Source organism: Schistocerca gregaria, chromosome 2, assembly GCF_023897955.1.
Source record: "Schistocerca gregaria isolate iqSchGreg1 chromosome 2, iqSchGreg1.2, whole genome shotgun sequence".
Classification (NCBI taxonomy): Eukaryota; Metazoa; Arthropoda; class Insecta; order Orthoptera; family Acrididae; genus Schistocerca; species Schistocerca gregaria.
The window spans coordinates 146,405,746-146,428,875 of NC_064921.1; the positions used below are offsets into that span (position 1 = coordinate 146,405,746).

The following is a 23,130-nucleotide window of genomic DNA, read 5'->3' on the forward strand; positions in this document are numbered from 1 at the left end:
TTACACGTATTGCCAAATGCATTGAGGTTGACGGACATCATTTTGGGCATTTATTGCGTTAATGTGGTATTTACAGGTAATCACGCTGTAAGAGCATGCGTTCTCAGAAATGATAAGTTCACAAAGGTTCATGTATCACTTTTGAACAACCGAAATAAAATGTTCAAACGTACCTACGTTCTGTATTTTAATTTAAAACAATATACCTGTTACCAGGTGTTCGTCTAAAATTGTGAGACATATGTTTGTGACTATTACAGCTCCATCTATCACAAAGCGAAAACAGTGGTCCAACTAAAACATTCATATTTCTTTACGTACTACACTAATGTGTAATGAAAAATGGGGGTTCCTATCTAGCGGCCAACCATACCGCCATTTAGTTTCCGCCTTCTAGCTAGAAGAGTTTCGTTCTTTGTAGTTTTTTTTTCTTTTGTTACTTATTTCGTGAGATATTTGGCGGGCTCGCTATCAATGGACCACCCTAAATATAGCTTGTTAAATAAGGCACAAAAGATGAAGAATTCCCAAAAAAGTGAAATAAGAGAACCACAGTGTGTCGAAATGTGACAGGAAGGGGAAGCCGTGCAGTTCGTGAGACGATGCCCTGATTGCGAGAGCGTAGCGGTGTTAACCTTTGCACGAACGAGGCTTCCGCTCGTTATGGTGATTCACCTGTGGCTAATGGCAGTGCGTGGGAACGTAAGCAAGATAACGACAGTCTGCAGCCGGTAACACGCGTCAAATGTGCTCACTGCACTTGCCCCACGTGCGGTAATTACAGCGTCGTCAGAGAATTATCACGCAGGCAACTAATTTCTCTTCGCTGTCCACGTTCAGATTCTGGCGTGAGTAATGTCCATCGACGATTCCATCCCTATAGTTCCCTGGTACAATGTCCAGCCAGCACGAAAACGGTTGTTTGCAGTCACAGTACGTAATTACAATTATTACCGGTTCGGCAGACACAATTCCCATCTTCACAATCTACTCACCGTAAGTGGCGCATGGTGAACAAAGCGTCCACATCGAACTCGTCCGTAGTCACACAGTGCTAACCATTAAAACTGCGACACCAGAAAGGATAGCAAATGACACAATTCTGCTTAATCCAGGTGGTTCGGGGCTAATCAGGCTGCGAAATTCTATACTCAAAGATTGCACCTCTAGCAGCAATGATGGCTCTAATCTGGCTGGGTTCGGATGACAAAGTCCGTTACGTCATTCGACAGTGCTTACCTGTGCAACAGAGTTCATCAGTCTCAGCAGATGGCAAGCGGTGGTGCGCCGGTCTCTTTGCATCTCGCGATCAGTTGTTTCGGTAGGTTTGAGGTTTTTAAGCGTACGGGTCAGTACAGCAAACACAATCTGTAAGGAGGTACATTAGCACTGGAAAGATGCGGTAATGAGCCATGTTACTGAGAGACAATGTCGCAGGGACATCAGAGAGAGGGCACAGCCACCGTCAGTACCACATTAGAAATGTTATGCTCGCTGTCCTAAGTACCAGCTACGAGAGCATCAGGTTAACTTCTTGTGTACTCAATGGCACTTCTTACCACCGCACTAGGTGCTCATACCGTATGACGTTGTAATCTGCAACAGCCGTTCTGCTTGGAGGCTCCGCATACGATGAAACTTATCTGTTTAAATTTATTTTATTGAAGGTGGATATGTAACGTTGATTGCGTTTTTAATGTTAAATTGTCTGTTAGATGCAAACCTTTGGACTTCCTGTTCTGAATGGTGCGTATAGCACACCTTAAAGCTGATAGCTTGCATAACGCTAACTGTTGGTGATAAAATTCAACTGCGAAAATACATAGTGAATAATAACTGCGAGAATTCTAAGGAAAAACATGCCCTATTCAATAACTTATTGCTGTCACAAAGTCCGACAATAAACATCTATGAAAAACTGATTACTTTAAAACTAAAGTTGGTACCAGTGAAATTTAATTAACGAAAGGATCTGTTTTCTACACAATTTGGCTTACCTGCGTCACACTGGATAACGCCAAGCAAACTATTCACGTAGCTACAGCGCGTCTGGATAACAGAGCTAACAAATCTAACTACTGAGATACGCAAAGGTGCAATTCTTTAAAAACATTACTATCAGTCTTGGTTCATAATTTTTAATACTGGTTTCGAATAAGTTGAAATTGACTCATTGGATGTGGGCAACGACTCTGCGTTAAATGATCTTAGCAGCAGTTTCATATCATTTGACTTAATAACATTTAATGAAACTTCAATAACAGTTATACAGCTTTGTGTAAAAAAAATATATATTTACCCGCAACAGTACCGATATCGTGCGAAGGTATAATCGCAATAAATAGGCTACCTAAGAGAGCTCATGTCAAGGGCCATTGTCTGGAACCATGAAGCACCATAACAGTCCACAAAGAAGACGAGTAATCCGGCTAGTACCCGAAGTACTTCTTTTCCACGGAGGCCATAAAATGGCGACTGGCATGGCCCAGCGTATGCGGATCTTACCGTGGTAGAGTCTGTGGCGCAGACGTCAAGAAATCACGCTGTGCACATAGTGACTGTAAGTGCAGGACCTCGTGTTTCCGCAGGGTTCATTTTTCTTTCGGTTAGTGTAATGTGTGATGCGGTTTGAGATTATTTTGCAGCCCTGAAGACCGATAACATATGCTACTTAATTTTTGTGTGGCCTTAATTACACAGGGGAAACACGCCCGCGTACCCGTGGGATTAAAGGCAGCTTCCAGGACCCGGCGATGCGCCCCGGACCAGAAGCAAATCAGCCCGACGGATTAACGACAGGGATCGGTGTGTTGGCCAGACTCGATACGGTTTTTAGGTGGTTTCCTACATCCCACTCTGTGAATACTAGTCTGGCACCCAATTCCCAACCCAGTAACCCGACTCACAGCAATTATGAAATTTCACTCACTTTCCTATGAATAACATTACACACATTATTTTTGAAGATGCCTGGGGTTACTGACAGGTTTCAGATAGATTATATAATGGTAAGACAGAGATTTAGGAACCAGGTTTTAAATTGTAAGACATTTCCAGGGGCAGATGTGGACTCAGACCACAATCTATTGGTTATGATCTGTAGATTAAAACTAAAGAAACTGCAAAAAGATGGGAATTTAAGGAGATGGGACCTGGATAAACTGATTAAACCAGAGGTTGTACAGAGTTTCAGGGAGAGCACAAGGGAGCAATTGACAGGAATGGGGGAAAGAAATACGGTGGAAGAAGAATGGGTAGTTTTGAGGGATGAAGTAGTGAAGGCAGCAGAGGATCAAGTAGGTAAAAAGACGAGGGCTAGTAGAAATCCTTGGATAACGGAAGAAATATTGAATTTAATTGATGAAAGGAGAAAATATAAAAATGTAGTAAATGAAGCACGCAAAAAGGAATACAAATGTCTCAAAAATGAGATCGACAGGAAGTGCAAAATGGCTAAGCAGGGATGGCTAGAGGACAAATGTAAGGATGTAGAGGCTTATCTCACTAGGGGTAGGGTAGATACTGCCTACAGGAAAATTAAAGAGACCTTTGGAGATAAGAGAACCACATGTATGAGCATCAAGAGCTCAGATGGAAACCCAGTTCTAAGCAAAGAAGGGAAGGCAGAAAGGTGGAAGGAGTATATAAATGGTCTATACAAGGGAGATGTACTTGAGGACAATATTATGGAAATAGAACTGGATGTAGATGAAGATGAAATGGGAGATACGATACTGCGTGAATAGTTTGACAGAGCACTGAAAGACCTAAGTCGAAACAAGGCCCCCGGAGTAGACAACATTCCATTGGAACTACTGACGGTCTTGGGAGAGCCAGTCATGACAAAACTCTACCATCTGGTGAGCAAGATGTATGAAACAGGCGAAATACCCTCAGACTTCAAGAAGAGTATAATAATTCCAATCCCAAAGAAAGCAGGTGTTGACAGATGTGAAAATTACCGAACTATCAGTTTAATAAGTCACAACTGCAAAATACTAAAGCGAATTCTTTACAGACGAATAGAAAAACTAGTAGAAGCCGACTTCGGGGGAGATTAGTTTGGATTCCGTAGAAATGTTGGAACATGTGAGGCAATACTGTCCCCACGACTTATCTTAGAAGCTAGATTAAGGAAGGGCAAACCTACGTTTCTAGCATTTGTAGACTTAGAGAAAGCTTTTGACAATGTTGATTGGAATACTCTCTTTCAAATTCTGAAGGTAGCAGGGGTAAAATACAGGGAGCGAGAGGCTATTTACAATTTGTACAGAAACCAGATGGCAGTTATAAGAGTCGAGGGACATGAAACGGAAGCAGTGGTTGGGAAGGGAGTGAGACAGGATTGTAGCCTCTCCCCGATGTTATTCAATCTGTATATTGAGCAAGCAGTGAAGGAAACAAAAGAAAAATTCGGAGTAGGTATTAAAATCCATGAAGAAGAAATAAAAATGTTGAGGTTCGCCGATGACATTGTAATTCTGTCAGAGACCACAAAGGACTTGGAAGAGCAGTTGAACGGAATGAATAGTGTCTTGAAAGGAGGATATAAGATGAACATCAACAAAAGCAAAACGAGGATAATGGAATGTAGTCGAGTTAAGTCGGGTGATGCTGAGGGAATTATATTAGGAAATGAGACCCTTAAAGTAGTAAAGGAGTTTCGCTATTTGGGGAGCAAAATAACTGATGATGGTCGAAGTAGAGACGATATTAAATGTAGACTGGCAATGGCAAGGAAAGCGTTTCTGAAGAAGAGAAATTTGTTAACATCGAGTATAGATTTAAGTGTCAGGAAGTCATTTCTGAAAGAATTTGTATGGAGTGTAGCCATGTATGGAAGTGAAACATGGACGATAAATAGTTTGGACAAGAAGAGAATAGAAGCTTTCAAAATGTGGTGCTACAGAAGAATGCTGAAGATTAGATGGGTAGAACACATAACTAATGAGGAAGTATTGAATATGATTGGGGAGAAGAGAAGTTTGTGGCACAACTTGACCAGAAGAAGGGATCGGTTGGTAGGACATGTTCTGGGGCATCAAGGGATCACCAATTTAGTACTGGATGGCAGTGTGGAGGGTACAAATCGTAGAGGGAGACCAAGAGATGACTACACTAAGCAGATTCAGAAGGATGTAGGTTGTAGCAGGTACTGGGAGATGAAGAAACTTGCATTAGATAGAGTAGCACGGAGAGCTGCATCAAACCAGTCTCAGGACTGAAGACCACAACAACAACAATGAATTACCTCGAAGAAAACGGTCTATTGACACACACTCAACATGGGTTTAGAAAACAACCTGTGAAACACAACTAGCTCTTTATTCACATGAAGTGTTGACTGCTATTGACAAGGTATTTGAGATCTATTCCGTATTTCTGGATTTCCGGAAGGCTTTTGACACTGTACCACACAAGCGGCTCGTAGTGAAATTGCGTGCTTATGGAATATCGTCTCAGTTATCTGATTGGATCTGTGATTTCCTGTCAGAGAGGTCACAGTTCGTAGTAATTGACGGAAAGTCATCGAGTAAAACAGAAGTGATTTCTGGCGTTCCCCAAGTTATTGTTATAGGCCCTTTGCTGTTCCTTATCTATATAAACGATTTGGGAGACAATCTGAGCGGCCGTCTTCGGTTGTAGCTGATGACACTGTCGTTTATCGACTGATAAAGTCATCAGAAGATCAAAACAAACTACAAAACGATTTAAAAGAAATATCGGAATGGTGCTAAAAGTGGCAGTTGACCTTAAATAACGAAAAGTGTGAAGTCATCCACATGAGTGTTAAAAGGAACTCGTTAAACTTCGGTTACACGATAAATTAGTCTAATCTAAAAGACGTAAATTCAACTAAATACCTAGGTATTACTATAACGAACAACTTAAATTGGAAGGAACACACAGAAAATGTTGTGGGGAAGGCTAACCAAAGACTGCGTTTTATTGGAAGGACACTTAGAAAATGTAACATACCTACTAAGGAGACTGCTTAAATTACGCTTGTCCGTCCTCTTTTAGAATACTGCAGCACGGTGTGGGACCCTTACCGGATAGGACTGACGGAGTGCATCGAAAACGTTCAAAGAAAGTCACCTCGTTTTGTACTGTCGGGAAATATGGGAGAGTGTCTCACAGAAATGATACAGGATTTGGGCTGGACGTCATGAAAAGAAAAGCGTTTTTCGTTGCTACGGAATCCTCTCACGAAATTCCAATCATGAACTTCCTCCTCCGAATTCGAAACATTTTGTTGACGCCGACTTACATAGGGAGGAACAATCATCAAGATAAAATAAGGGATATCAGAGCTCGTACGGAAAGATATAGGTGTTCATTCTTTCCGCGCGCTACACGAGATTGGAATAATAGAGAATTGTTAAGGTGGTTTGATGAACCCTCTGCCAGGCACTTAAATCTGATTTGCAGAGTATCCATGTAGATGTAGATGTAGACAGACATTTAGTGTACACAGGAGGCAAGATGAAGAGCACCCGGCCAACCTTTAAACTAACCAAATGGTTCAAATGCCTTTGAGTACTATTGGACTTAACTTCTGAGGTCATCAGTCCCCTAGAACTCAGAACAACTTAAACCTAACTAACCTAAGGACATCACACACATCCATGCTCGAGGGAGGATTCGAACCTGTGACCGTAGCGGTCGCGCGGTTCCAGACTGTAGCGCCTAAAACCTCTCGGCCACCCGGCCGGCTTTAAACTAACCATGCCAGATCCGTTAATAACCATGCCAACCCTGGATCGATGTAGGACAAAGGCACAAGAAAAAGTAAGCAAGCATGAAGAACAAGAAAAAAAAATTGGTCAGCGCCAAGACATATCACTCAAATAACGTGTAACACGCTCTAGTATTGGTAATGGCTTCAACTGATCTAGGAGTGGAGTCCATAAATTTCTTCAGGTACCCCATAACTAGCTGAGCCACTTATTGATGAACAAATCCTGTAGAACAATGAAATACCGAAAATGTAGATTGCTACGTTTCACTTGCTATTCCAAATATTACAGGTATAAAGATAGCGTGATGTGGAGTGCCAGTGAAATGCATTAGGGTGCTTCAGTGTTCGTCAAACCAGTGGCTCATGAGCTCAGCGTTATGCTCACGGCGTTAGTCAGACTTCAAGATAAGAGTGCCCACAGCATGCTCGTGATGAAGATGTAGAAGAAGGGGAACACTTGGTCACCAGGAGTGCTGAAATAATCGTCCTGTTTCATGTTTACGATACCCGGAATGAGTGGGCTCAGATCGCATGGAGAACAACACAGAACCACCGCCAGCCAGAACTGCACCCAGTACACCCTGCTCTCGATGCCTTGTATCATTTAAAAAGAGGCAAAACTGCGGGTCGTTGTATCATTCTACACGGGTTGTTTCAACTTCTAACATCTTTCTGTGTTGTTTGGCCAATTGACGACGTGCAGCTTTATGTGCCACTCTGAGCAATGGCCTTTTTTGTGAGATACCAGACACCTGATGCCCTTTTAATTGATTGAGTCACACGCGCTGACAAAACATCGGTGGCCGTAGTCCACTGTCGCGCGCACCGAAACTGAGTTAATCGCTTCATGCCATCCTGCAATCACTTTGGTCTCGTAGCAGCGGTTGATAGAGATTTCACAACTGCTCGGCTGTCTGAATGAATTTAGATGCCAAGACCCTTGTATCACTTGCGCAGAATCTCCACTGCGCAAACTCAGATAGCGGATATTTCCGCCTGGAATATCGTGGCCAGCTTCCATAGTCAGATTACTCTCTCTCTGGTCTAGGTTGTATCCCTTATACCCTGGCCTCTACACATTCGTCTGCCTGTTGCATGCATTTCCCTTCGCTATCTTCTATTGGAAACTGGATGAGATAGACCTGCAATCACTGACAGCGTAATTTCTCCACTACGTGTTTCTGTGTAGCCCGGATTTACCTCCCGCTCCACAGAAAATCTACGTATTACCAAAACTATGTACCCACAAACTGTTACCCAACTTAAACTTGTATGCTAACCTTTGACTAAACAGAACCTAATTTGAACTGAACTGTAACTGGTCTGTACAAGACTTGTCTCTACAGTAAATGCGCAGCTGAAGTAAAACAATTACCTGGCCTTAATTAGAACTTCCACTGACCTCGTGTCATGACAACATTCTTTAAGATTTATCGAAATCACAACAGCGAACAGCAAGCAGCCAGTGGCTAAGATAGATTTCTATTTTTTGTAAATAAAATTTGCAAACAATATCCTAACTGCTGCATACTACAAGGTGGGACAACAAAATAATGAGACTGATGTGAAAAAAATGTTGCTTGCTGTTTTAGCCAAGTTTAGTGTTGTCTCCTTCAAAGTAGTTCCCTTTTGATTGCTCACACTTTTTCCAACGCTTTTGCCATTGATTGTAAAGTTTGTGGAACTCGTCTTCTGTAATATCCTCCAAGACCCTCGCCACAGCTTTTTGCACATCTTCTGCTGCTTGAAAATGGTGTCCCCTGACCGCCGTTTTGTCTCTTGGAAATAGAAAAAAGTCGCACGGAGTGTTATCTGGTGAATAAGGTGGCTGTGGTAGAACTGAAATTTGTTTTGAGGTTAAAAATTACTGTACTGACAGAACAGTATGGGATGGCGCATTATCGTGATGCAGAATCCAATTATCAACAATGTTGCTCTTTTACGAAGTCTTTCTAAAATTTCTTTGTAGTAATATTGGTTAACTATTTGTCCAGGAGGCACCCACTCTTTATGAACAATTCCCTTGGAATTGAAGCACACAAGCATACATTTCACTTTTTTTGAGTTGGGAGCTTTTTTTGGTGTGGGTGATCCCTTTGAGCATCATTGCGAATTTTGCGTTTTGTCTCTGGGTCGTACTGAAAAACCAACTTTCATCACCAGTGATAACACAATACAACAATTCTGGGTTGATTTCCGTTTGCTCTAATAGATCGGCTGTCACAATTTTCCGTGTTTCTCTCTGTTGTGATGTGAGCTTTTTGGGGACCATTTTTGCACAAATCTTTCTCATACCAAGATCTTCAGTTATTATTAGACGAACTGTTCCTCGATTGGTGTTCAGTTCTTCTGCAATCATTTTCAGGGATAATCTTCGATCAGATCGTACGAGTTCACGCACCCTGGCCATGTTGACATCAGTCTGTGAGGTTGATGGTCGTCCACTGCTGTCTTCATCTTCAACATTCGTTCTGCCTTCACTAAACATTTTATGCTAATGAAACAATTGAGCTCTTGACATAACCTCCACTCCAAAATCCTTCTGAAGCTTACCATAAGTTGTCGTCGCGTTTTCACCTAATTTAATGCAAAAAGAAATGGCACACCGTTGCGCAATATAATGCAGTTCCATTTCTGTGACGAGAGACACGAACACGTTTTAAGTTATTACAGCACAACTCACGACTGAGCAGTTGCATCGATGTGCCACTTGAACTAGAAGCAGCTTACAAACCAACGTCATGGATATTGTGCCTACACAAGCCTGCAGGGCTGCCACATCTTGCAAAGAAAATCAGTCTCATTACTTTACTGCTGCACTTCATATATGATGGATTGTGATAATGCATAACGGTGAACATTCTTTAAACAATAGGAGAGGAGAGTAGCTATCCCTATCAAATGGTATTCCTAGACAAAGATTTTAGCATGTATTCAAAAAGACTGAGTAAAACTTCGACGCTTGATCTACACACACACACACACACACACACACACACACACACACACACAACGTTGGTCTGACAATACTATGCTTATCGAAGTGAACAAGGATTTAAAAAGTGTATGAGGTTAACATAGAATTTGTATAAAAACGCCAGGAAGGCATTTGGCCCAAACGGTATCCTCATAAGTTTTTATGTTGACTATGCTACAAATATAGCACCATTCTTATCCATCATCTGTCAGAGATCATTGGAACAGCGGAAAGTTCCACGGGACTGGAAGAAGGCCCAGGTCATAGCAGTCTATAAAAAGGGTAGAAAATCGGATGCACTTAATTACTGGCTAATTTCACTGACATCTATTTGTTGTAGAATCATTGAACATATTTTGTGTTCAGACATAACGACCTCTCTAGGCTCTGAGAAGCTCATCTGCGAATACCAACACGGTTTTAGGAAACAGCGGTAATGCGAAACACATGGCCTTCTTTGTGCATGATTTACAACAGGCTCTAGATACCGGCTCCCAGGTTCATGCCATATTCCTCGACTTTCGAGAGGCGTTCCACTCAGCTTGGCACTGTTGCTTTCTCCAAAAAGTGTGCGCATACTTTCTATCTGATGACATATGCGGTTGGACAGAAAGTTTTCTAACAAACAGAGAGCAGTATGTTGTCCTGAATGAGGAGAGTTCAACAGAAACACGCGTAACATCAGGTGTGCCCCAGGGCACCGTAATAGGTCCGCTGCTTTTTACGATTTACATAGACGATCTGGTTGATGGCAATGACAGAGGCATTAGACTGTTTGCCGATGATGCTGTAGTCTACAGGAAAAGTAGTATCACACTAAATTTCTGAACAAATCAATGAGAATTTGCAGAAAATAAATGCGTGGTGTAATAACTGGCAGTTATCTCTCAGTATTAGTAAGTGTAACCTACTCCGTATAACATAGCTAAAATCCCCATTAATGTGCGAGTACAAAATAAATGCCCAGCCTTTGGAAGCGGTAACATCCATCAAGTACCTGGGTGTCACTATTCGAAACGATCTAAAACGTAACGATCAGATTACGCAAGTAATATGTAAGGCGAACTCTAGATTGCGGGTTATTGGTAGAATCCTGAAGCGATGCAGTCCTTCAACAAAGGAAATTGCCTACAATACTTTTGTGCGTCCAGTCTTAGATTATTGTTCGTCTGTATGGGAGGGACCCTTACCAGTTGAGTCTGATTCAAGAGATTGAGAACGTCCAAAGAAGAGCGGCAAAGTTCGTGGCTGGTGCATTTAGCCATCGCGAGTACGTTACAAATCTCATAGAAAGTTTGAAGTGGGACTCGCTTGCACATAGACGATGCGTTAAACGGAAGGGGCTGTTCATTAAATTCCAAAATCCGATCTTCGCAGAGGATGTAGAGCCTATATTATTACCATCAACTTTCAAATCGGGCAATGATCACCATTCAAAGATAAGGGAAACTAGAGCACGTACTGAGGCGTTCAGACAGCTGTTTTTCCCTCGCACGATCCGCGAGTGGAAGAGAGGGGGGGAATATGACTTTGGCGCGAATAGTGCCCTCCGCCACACACCGCTATGCGTAGATGTAAATGTAGAATCGCTTATTCAGTTGAAATGTTAATGTATGACTCAGGTAAATTGTGTGCTCTTTTTCTCAGCCTTGAGCGAGTGAAGAAAGTTAACTAGCTTACAATAATCATTCCGACAAACTAGCTGCACAGTGCTGCCGTCTTAGCTCAAACTTCTTCTGCTCCAAAATATAACCTTATGCAAAATTTATATTCTTTTCGCCTTTTAGTATACACATTACATTCATCCTTTCTGTCTTTTACAATATATCCTGGTTTATCTAACAGATACAATCACAAGCCAACAGTGCAGTACTGAATACGTACATCACTTACCACACCTCAACTACGAATGTATCAGACTGCACAGAGGCAAAGACTAGGCTACCACAAGACCAAAAATTCTGTAACAGTAACATAACTTTCTCTGTCTCTCTCTCTCTCTCTCTCTCTCTCTCTCTCTCTCTCTGACCTCTGACTCTGACGTGTGATGTGTGACGTGCACATCGATCACTTACAAAAGCCAAAATGGAGTGCCAACCTTACAACAGCTTGACACCTGTCGGGTTAAAAACCGATTGTAATTGGCTATGCATGAGACTTGTGTACATATCCTGTCGGTAAGGATCGATCTACGACCACTGTTTTTAAGCCATGTTACATGGTTGCAGGTGGTACACCATCCCATGTAGACAGCGGAGGAGGGTCACATGACAGCCTGACATAACTATCACGCCATCTAAAGCGCTCCAAAGCCATCCATGTTCTGTCTTAAGCAGTTGGGTAACAAACGGTTAACATTAATAAAACGGACAAACTGCAGGGACGGATTCCTCACTGGAAATGGACGAAAAAATGTCCCATGAACATATGTGCGTAAGTCCATCGTTGCCACGGTAGATGGCGCTGACGAATGGCAGCTCTTCTGACACACGTTTCGTGTGTACCTTGCCCGTTGCAGACTGTGTGATTGATGCAGCGTACTGTAAGCAACAGAACGACCTGGTATTCATGTCGGAAACAAGCTAAGATAGTGTTTGTGTGCGGCCAAGCAGATGGAAACGATCAAGAAGCAGCACGCCTATGTCAAAACAAGTATCCCCAAAGACGCCAATCACATCGCGCACATTTCAAGTCATTTTTCGTCGTTCATGTGATCATGGGTCCTTTCAGACTGACGAATGTGCAGGGAGGCGGCGCATGTGCTTACACCAGATCTGGAGGACCAGGATCTACAGGATACTGAGTTGAATCCTAGCACAAGCACCAGATCAGGTGTACGTACAGTCCACCAATCACTGCACGTTCTTCTGTCTGAAAGGAGCCATAATCTCGCAGACGTCCAAAAAGTGCTTGAAATGTTGCGAGATGTGGTTGGCAAGTGGGAAGGGGATTTGTTTTGATATAGGCGTGCTGCCTCTAGACCGTTGCCGTCTACTTGCCCTTACACAAACTCCGTCTCTGCTTGATCCCGACAGAAATACCGGACCATTCTGCTGCTTCCATTACGCTGCGTCAATCACACAGCCTGTAACACACAAGGAACACGTGGCACTTGGTCAGAAGAGCTGCGACTCGTCAGCACCATCTACCGTACCAACGATGCATTTCCAGACAGATGATCATGGGACCTTTCTCCCCATTTCCAGTCAGGAATCCGTCTCTGCACTTTGTCGTTTTTATTAATGTCCACCCTGTATTTTGTGTGGTGAGCTTCATTCACAAACTCTGGTACAAGATCACGAGTCCCAGTCCTGGCACCACCGCAATGTAACAAGGATGGTTAACATGCATGTTAAATACAGCTATTTGGTCATAACAATAAATAGGAAAGGGAAAGAATAAGTTTCCGTAGTTAGACGGGTGCATACCGTATCGTGAGACCGACTTTCCGTGTCATACGAAGCAGTCAGATGGGAATGGAGCTAGTTAGTGGCAGCCATCTGTACCTTTCAGTAATTCGGGAAAATTTAGACAGAAGACTTTCTTATTTTTTAAAGAAGTATACACATTCTCTGGAGGAAAATTACGGTTACCGGATGGATAGTCAAACTTAGCCTAGCGGAACCTGTTTGGAATCATATACAATACACTTATTAATTTAGTTCTCCACCACAAACAGATATAAAAACAAAACTAAAACAACAACAAATATATTGTAAAACTATTTGTCGAAAAGTATTTAAAAAATACGGACAAATATTTTGTGAAATGATTTGTCTAAGAGCAAGAAATAAAATATATTAGAGAAACATTTGACGCGCCTTTGACTGTTGCTCGAAATCGTATATAGAAGGTGAAATACTCATATACCAGCGACGTAAAGACGACTAAGTGAAATTCCACCAGACTAATATCCTCCACTACTCTATAAAATTGTAAGTTAAACATTGAAGTTTAAATTCTCAATCGGTACCTCACAAGCTGACTTCGAGCATCATTCAGTGGTGCAACAAATGTTTCTCTAATATATTTTATTTCTTGCTCTTAGACAAATCATTTTACAAAACATTTGATCGTATTTTTTAAATTTGTTTTGTTCTTAGTTTTCGCTCAGAAAGTATGAAATATATTTAAATGTCCATCGGTATTCACTTATTATGAAGAGTATAAAGATGAAGGGAATCCAGGAAAAATTTATAGTGAGATTTTTTTGACAGTTCATTTACATAGCTATAAGCAGCTGTTTGTCAAATAATTAAAAAAAATAGGTTCAAGCGACTCTTAGCACCATGAGACTTAACGTCTGAGGTCACCAGTCTCCTAGAACTTAGAATTACTTAAACCTAACTAACCTAAGGACATCACACACATCCATGCCCGAGGCAGGATTCAAACCTGCGACCATATCGATCGGGCGGTTCCAGACTGTAGCGCCCAGAACCGCTCGGCCACCCTGGCCGGCTGTCAAATTTTTCAATTTTCACTCAATTCACTAATTAACATTCCCTTAATTACGTTGATTATTATAACGTTATTAATTTTTTTTCAAAACTAGACTTCACGATGGTCAGTTTGATGCCCCATTTGTCCATTTCTCACTCTTCGTTTCGCTATGACCTGATTACATCCTATTTTATGTTTTACTCTCAAATCAATAATTAAGTTTTACTTAACCATCCTGCTTAGTTTCATACCTTATTTGTCCGTTTCATGCTCTTAGTTTGGCTTTGAAAATTCGGGCAAGAATCCAGTGTGTATTTTCTATCGAGTCTTGTTTTCGCTCCGCTCGCACATTTGACCAAAAATATCTCCACGAAATTAATTACTCTTCCAACCGTCGCATGTTCAGTATTAATTCTCATCAGACAACGCCATATTCAGCCTGTCGTAACGATTTGTAAAATGATAGTTGCGTTCCTCAGATATTGGCCCTGCTTTTCTCCAAGACCCGCCAAACACAATGGAATGGTGAACGCTGCAGTATAGCCAGAAAACCTGTAGCTGAAAACACGTGCCTTTTGGTAATTCTGAATCTTGAGACGCATTTCGTTGCCAGACATTGCTAACTAACAGCACTGTGAAGTATTTACGACACTCTTGAGCACGAAGGTGTCATTTACTGAGCCATTTTACAGCTTGTCTGAAGTCTTAGTGCATACATTTCAAAGCACGCTACATGCAAAGTACGTCTGATAGCTGCCGTCCTTGGCATACGAATTGAGAAACATGAGAGGCTGCGTGATGAGAGCACAAATCATTGTTGCATTTCTATTACAGTGGCGGAAGTTGCATGTTGACTGCGCAAGACCATGTGACGAATATCAGTCACCATAAAATGAAAGATAATATGGGATCTATGTAAAACGTTGTCCCTGCATTCCCACTCTGAAAACGGTCTATTAATAAATACTGTAAAGAAAAGCACAGCAACAAACAGTTTTGTACAGGACCGAAAACCTTATTCCGTACCTTCATTAAACTCGATGTATTTGATCCAATTTGCTATTTTATTTCCTCAAACAGAAAGTGACTTTACCGTAAGGATAGCATTTCCATTCTATGAAAATGTGTTGTAAATAACTGTGATCTACATTACAGGTCTTTTTTTTTTTTTTACTGATAACCGATAAGTGCCGAACAACTTCAGATATCTCTTAGGCATCAATAAAAGGCATGCTAAATGGAACTACATACAACTGAAAAACTTAACACATAAGCAAAATAAAACAATACGAATACGATAGTTGTTCCAGAGCTGCCTGTCACTTTCAGGTGTCACTATGGTGTGCAGAATAAAACGTGAGATTTTAAGAGGAGTGGAGGAATAGTAGCTAAGAAGAGATTAGAATCTGTCGTACTCTTTGTGTGATACATTAATATGACGAAGTCATATTGCCTAAAACAAAAAACTACGTAGTTAAAATTACAAATAGTTTTCTATGCTAAAATCACAATAGAAGAGAATCTTTCAGATCAAATATCGAACATGGTTTATATTTATGTCCTTCGTCTTAGGTGTGCACGATTCAAGATAGAAATATAGACTGTATATAATACGTGGCTTGAGCAAAAACTGCTGAAACCACAAGGGCAGAAACTGCTGAAACCACAATCTAATGTGATCAACTAAGTTGCTGTGAAGAAGCGATTCGTTTTTTGTACCTTTTATTTGCTTCTTTGTAAAATGTTATTTGTGACAGTTATCTGTGATACCCTGGGAAACAATTTACTGCGCTGAAACCTTTCACGAAAAACAGTCAACACATTTTTCACTTTGGGTCTCTATACATACTTTTCCACTGTGTCTTGCGTCTGTTTTGTAACTGTTTCGTAATGTCCCATGACATTCAGTATGTAGAGGCTTCTTTTTCTCTTGGCAGCGAACATAATTAACAGAGCTTGATGTTTATTTCGTATCCACACCTGTAAAATTTACGAACACTTGTAACAGAATTAACGAAAAGCCACCTAATGAAACAACTGAAACGCCAACACGATGACAGCATGACATCTGTTGGAAGACAGAGTGTATCAGAGACACAGTTGACGATGACTTCACTCCACTGAATCAGCTTTTCGACCAGATAACGGGTGGATACCAGCCCCAGGTGGCTTATGAAGTAAATGTTAATCTTTCTTTGCGGTAGTATTTTTAGACAAGATGTTTTGATTATGATGTGATGTCTTGTACATCTTGTACAATCAAACGCTAATAGAGAAAAATATGTGAAATGCGTTAACCTTTCGCACAGGCAAAGTTGTCTTAAAAATATCAGCTTTCTCCATGTGAGTATTTATTTGTGTATCAATAATTTATGGATAATTATAATTACATACCTCTTTCAAAGGTAAATGCGTGAATTCTCAAATAAGAATTTCCATGTCTTTCTTTTTTATGTCTTGACAAGAATTTCATTATTGTTTAATTATCGGTAAGGTAACATTTTTCCTACACGTGAAGTTCAAAGTAATGTTTTGAGTGCTGTCTTGGAAAGGAAGAATTTGTAGGCAAGCGGGATGCAGCTATCGAGCAAACATTTTGGCCTGGCTGTTTTTACATAAAGGCCTTTGTGTCGAAAAAAAAATTGAATCTCAGATGATGCAGCTCCATAACTACATTACATAACTCCGTTACACAAAATAATACACACATATGCACATAACGCTTAATATGACTTCCAGAAAGGAACGAAGCTTTCTTTCCACTTCAATATGTTTTCATACGGGGACCGTTAGTTGATCAACAGCCTACATTTTGATTTTACGATATGACTACAAGAAGTTAGTTACACATGTCTTCCCATGTTAAGACTGCTGCACAACAAGAGTGGCGCCTTATCATAAGAGGGCAGACGTTCCGAGTTTCCTGCAGACACAGTTTTGCTGAGATACGGATAGCAAATGCATGACGATGCGTGACTGAAACGGCGCGACAGCTGGAAACATAGTCCAAAGCTAAAGTAAGCAGGACAGCACGATTCTTGTGGGCAATACCTCCAAATTTCACACAGATTTTCCGAGAATTCCTGACCATGTACGGACCAAATGCAATGTCGCATCCAGCCGTAATGACATGGTGACAACAAATTGACCAAGGTCGCACGGACATGGGCGATGCTAATCGGATAGACTATCAACATTGTCCACGGAAGACATACAGTCACGGAGCTGATTCGTAGAACTCGCAGATTTTTGCAACGTTGAGGAACATACACTGTATTCGAACATTATGAAATACCTCGAAGAAAACGATTTATTGACACACGGTCTCAAAAAATATCATTCTTGTGAAACACAACTAGCTCTTTATACTCATGAAATAATAAGTACTGTCGACAGAGGATGTCAAATTGATTCCATATTTCTAGATTTCCAGAAGACTTTCGACACCGTTCCTCACAAGCGTCTTCTAACAAAATTGCGTGCGTACAGAGTATCGCCTCAGTTATGCTGTCAGAAAGGTCACAGTTCGTACTAATAGACGGAAAGTCATCGAGTAAAACAGAAGTAATATCAGGCGTTTCCCAAGGAAGTGTTATAGGCCCTCTATTGTTCCTGATCTATATTAACGACATAGGAGGCAATCTGAGTAGCCGTCTTAGATTGTTTGCAGATGATCTGTCATTTACTTTCTTGTAAAGTCATCAGATGATCCAAACGACTTGCAAAATGATTTAGATAAGATATCTGTATGGTGCGAAAAGTGGCAATTGACTGTGAATAAGGAAAACTGTGTAGTTATTCACATGAGTACTAAAAGAAATCAGCTAAATTTCGATTACGCGATAAGTCACACAAATCTGAAGACAGCAAATTCAACTACATGCTTAGGGATTACAATTACAAATAACCTAAACTGGAACGATCGCATTGATAATATTGTGGGTAGCCGAAACCAAAGATTACGATTCATTGGCAGAACACTTAGAAGGTGCAACAGATCTACTAAAGCGACTGCTTACACAACGCTTGTCCGCCCTGTTCTGGAGTATTGCTGTGCGGTGTGGGATCCACATGATGTGGGACTGACAGATGACATTGATAAAGTACAGAGAAGGGCAGCTCGTTCTGTATTATCGCCAAATAGGGGAGATAGTATCACAGACATGATACGTGAATTGGAGTGGCAATCATTAAAACAAAGGCGTTTTTCGTTGTGTCGGGATCGTCTCATGAAATTTCAATCACCAGTTTTCTTCTCCGATTGCGAAAACATTCTGTTGGCACCTACCTATATAGGGAGAAATGAGCATCACGATAAAATAATAGAAATCGGGGCTCGCACAGAAAAATTTAAGTGTTCGTTTTTCCCGCATGCCGTTCGAGAGTGGACGTAGAGAGACAGTTTGAAGGTGGTTCTTTGAACCCTCTGCCAGGCACTTTACTGTGAATATCAGAGTAATCACGTAGATGTAGGACATTTGAATGGCTGTGTGACTAAAGAACGGAATTCCATCGCCCAAATACTGGACGACAGATAGAACGTTCTGACCACTGTCTACAGACTGGCTTACTATATTGAAAAATAGTGTGATGTCACTGTGCCTCTTTCAAGTGCAGTTTAGAATTCAATAAAAGTTTCTTGGCCTGCCATAACAAAATAATGTACAACTTGTATTTTGCAGCCTCCTCGTACATTTCATTTTCCGATTCAGGTTATAATGATCCTCCGTATTTCTCTGAAGTGGCAGCATTGTACCTCTTTTCCTTTAGGCCAGTCCAAGCTACCGCGTGCCAAACTTCGTGTGTGGACGGTGTGTGTGTGCTGCTTGCAGACCAAGGCCGGGCCTGTCGCAGCTTTGCACCCAGAACAGGGTGACATTTCACAGAGTAAACGGAAGTTGGTTGGAGGAGGGAGAAGCGAAGGTAAAGGGAACGGATTAAAGATGTCAGCTGCATCAGAACATTATACGGAATCAGCGGCGAGGAGTTAGAATGTGTAGTGGACCAGGATTCGATTCCTGGAGCTCCTTGCTTACCAGGCAGGTGCGTTAACCACTGCACCGTATGGGACACAGTGTTATCGCATCTGCGCGGACTATCTCGGCACACTTTACGACCGACCCACAATCCCACTGAGCGCCAAATACACGCAGTCCCTGTGCATTTCCTCCATGCTCGCTGCCCTGAGATTCCCACATGAGGTCGGACGCAATTGCGCATTCGCAATGAAGAAGGTGGGTGCATTGTCCACCTAGGAGAATCAGTTATGTGAATGTGCTGTGTCTGTTCATTCAGACATGTCCGAAAGAACAGAGTCCGCGCATTCATATAATTTCCTTGGGTATTACGGTGCGGCATTTTTCGGTCGGTACAATTCTCTTGAGTTCGGCAGAATCGTAGCAACAGAGTTGTTTACCCTTCACTGTTTGTTTGCAGTATGAAGGAAGTTGACAGGTGTAGTGGTTGCTTACACTCTCTTTTATGTCGCACAACTCCTTCTTGGTTTCGCGAATTTTTTCTGTCAGTGTATGTTTGATTTATTTACAAGTCAGGACATTGTTTCTTTCTAACAGCGATACAGAATTTTGCAACGGAAGTTTTGCGGACAGCTGTTGTAAAACTTCGTAAGTAAGGAACCAATGTTCTCGACTCGTAAACAAAAGCAAACGTCTGAAGAAGGGGTGAATATAAAATGAATACACTTCGTATTTTGAGACACAATTTGTTGTCGTGGAGTGTTGGGAAAGGGGGTGCCATTCAGATCGGTGCGCTGCCCCATAAACACTAACTTCACGGTCTGTATAGTTCTGATTTTGTACGCTAGGAGCGCTGCTGTCGCTGACGCCGACCCGACAGCTGGAGTGCATATGTGAATTAGGCCCGCAGGTGACCAAAGGTTGTCGACCATGCCCTCCCTACGTCAAAACCAAGTGCATGAGAATAACTGGTGTGTGTGGTTTGTGTCCAGCAGACGTGACGACGGGCGAAGTGAGCACGGCGCGGCACTGCATCTGGCTGGGACACGACGACGTTGATGCGTGCGCCGCCATCAGCGCCTCTGCCGACGTCACGTACTGCGCCATCTGCGACTACGACCTGTGCAACGCGGCCGGCCTGCCAGCCGTGACGTCATTGCTGCAGCTGCCACTGTGTGCTCTGGCCCTGCGACTGCTTTCGCCCTGAGACTAGGGCGCCACCCATGCCGTGGGTCCTCCCCACTGGGGCCGTCTGAGGAACGCGTACTTAAGCTATTTATTTGATACAGACACCTATACAAATTGAACACATTAAGTACATTGGGACAATATAAATAGATGTAGGATGAAAATAGTTTCATTATTATTTTGCTAAAAATATACCGTAAGAATGTGAACGTGCGATCGCTGTACACGGTGATCTGAAGAGAAGCCAGCTTGATAATCGGTAGGAACAAAAGCCGTCTTTGAATATCGGTTTCCGGAAGAGTGACACGGAAATTTATAGGAAGCCGCCGTCGGTTTCCCCGCCAATTTTCGATGTATTTTGTTCCTTGGCAAGTGCTTACTACTTTTATGTCTCTTTCTCGCCAGTTTTCAACTTGATTGGCGTTTTTGTCTGCAATCTTTTTGACTTTCTCTTTTTTTCTTTCTCTGGGACCAATTTCTGTGATTTCTTGTATCATACAAGTATTCCTATTCTGTTATTTTTTTTCTCTATATACCTTATGACGACCCTCTTTCTGTTCCTAGTATCTCCTTCATGTCATTTACTATCATATTATCAGATTGAACTGGCAATTCAATTTTTTTGTTTCTAAAAGCTTTGCACGTTATTAACATTTGTGAAACCATCACATGTCGTGTTTGTTAGTTCCGTTTTCATCACATCACACAATCAGTCAAGTTTAATTTGTCGAGAATCTGAGTTTTATAGAATTCTTGTCGTATTCATAAAAGCTGAACATGCCTAGATACTGTTATAGTGCTATTAAATACCGAAAATTAAAAAAAGGAAAGTCGAACAGGAAATGAAATGACTATGTGCTCTTAAACTAAATGTGTGTTGAGGTTCAAATAACGTTATGGATTCCCCACAGAACACAGAAGTCACTTCATAGGGATGTGATTGGTGAGCCACAGAAAACCAATACCGATGCCTGTTCCTTACAAAAACGACAATACCTCCCAGCATTCTACTGCAGAAAAGTCCTGGCTCAAACCGACTAGAAAATATACCCACTGCTATGTTGTACCCATAAATTCGCAGTTTAGCACTTCTGTCATAAAAAAGTTTCTTAAACAGACCATTTACTGTTCAAGTTTTCCCTTTCCTCTAAATATGTTTAGCATGTCTCATTGCATTCCTCGACAGAGAAGAATGTGCAGCATTACATTTCTCATTATCTAAAACAACTCAGCGTAGGAGAAAACGTATGTGTAAGAGATCGATTCTGTTCTTAAAGGAATTTTTTATCAGATAAAATAGTTGTGTAGTAATCATAGAAGTCCTTCATTATCTGATACTTATGGAAGCATTCAACAACCAGAGCTTCTATTGATAAAGCCCGATACAAATGCTCACCTTCGGATAACCGTGTTACTACGCTGATTTCATTATATTCTGCCCTTCTACATGATGTATATAGCAGAGCCTTTTTATAAAAATAAAAAACATTTTTCAGAAACTATTCTCTGCGTCACAAAGCTGCCTTAACTGTGTAAATATAATTAAAAGCCACTGTTGTCGCTTATATAGTTTCAAAAACCTTTCCTTCTTAGAAGTAATGTTCCCATTTTCATTTCTCTCCTCGGAACTTACATAGTTCTCAACTACTGCGTCGTTTTCATTTGTGGACAATTTAAACTCAATGTAACTAAAAGGAATAACACTGTTTCATCAATTTGGTTGGTATTCACGTTGTGTGTATATATGTTTGCTGTAATTAATATGGTGGTTTAGCTTTATGACTGAAGTCACTGTGCCTGCTACGTGCCTGAATAAAGAGCAAATTTTCATGAGATATAAATACATGCCTTTAGTAGCAGAGTCCTTTGACGTATTTTCAAGATGTATGGATTTACACAATGGAATCATTGTAGTGTCTGTTTACTAGAGCCTAGTGTCAGTAAATGGTGTAGAATTTTAATATATGGATTTTGCTGCAAGTCCGCGATGACAATGTTTTTATAACAGGGAAAGGCACTTGAAAAGTATTACAGTGCACAATATTTCGTGACAAACACGGGTCTTACATAACGGAGCTTCAGCGAATAGGTTTAAAATGTTTATTGTGAATACTAATATTATACACATATATATTCAACGAAATGTAATAGTGAGTGTGTAATGCAAACACTCGGTACATGACATCATATTGTAACTTCCCATCAGTGTTAATGTACAAGAGTGACGTATATAACAAAAGGAAGGGTAATTATTGTGTGTGGTAGCAGAAAATGGATAATCTTTTTCATGTAACAGAAATTTTATGACAGTTTACTGCATCTGTTGTTCATGGATGTGACACTTAAATTTAGCTTTTAATTATGTAAAAACTGTGCAGTTTGTATTTATTATACTCAAAGGGCGATTGTATCTGAATAAAGTTATTTTACCTATCCCAATTTTCGGCTGATATTATTTAGTTATATAGTGTGCAGCATTGTTTCCCTACGGAACGAGAGTGTAGGGACCAAATCTATTCACTAATGTCAAAAAAATAATTATTATAGCAGTCACCGTAGCGAAACAGTGCTGTTGTTGTTGTTGTTGTTGTTGTTGTGCAACAAATGGCTCTGAGCACTATGGGACTCAACTGCTGTGGTCATTAGTCCCCTAGAACTTAGAACTACTTAAACCTAACTAACCTAAGGACATCACACACATCCATGCCCGAGGCAGAATTCGAGCCTGCGACCGTAGCAGTCGCACGGTTCCGGACTGCGCGCCTAGAACCGCGAGACCACCGCGGCCGGCTGTTGTGCAACAA

The 23,130-nt window shown here is 41.2% G+C and overlaps 1 protein-coding gene across 1 annotated transcript in view; it reads left to right on the forward strand.

Annotated features, from left to right (window-relative positions):
* The window catches only part of LOC126335680 (uncharacterized), a 322,253-nt gene extending 299,487 nt beyond the window's left edge, over positions 1-22,766 (forward strand). Inside the window, exon 4 of the mRNA XM_049999136.1 lies at positions 20,134-22,766. Within this exon, the coding sequence (XP_049855093.1) occupies positions 20,134-20,345 (212 nt within the window). The 3' untranslated portion in view covers positions 20,346-22,766. The remainder of the gene's footprint in view (positions 1-20,133) is intronic.
* The last annotated feature ends 364 nt before the right edge of the window (positions 22,767-23,130 follow it).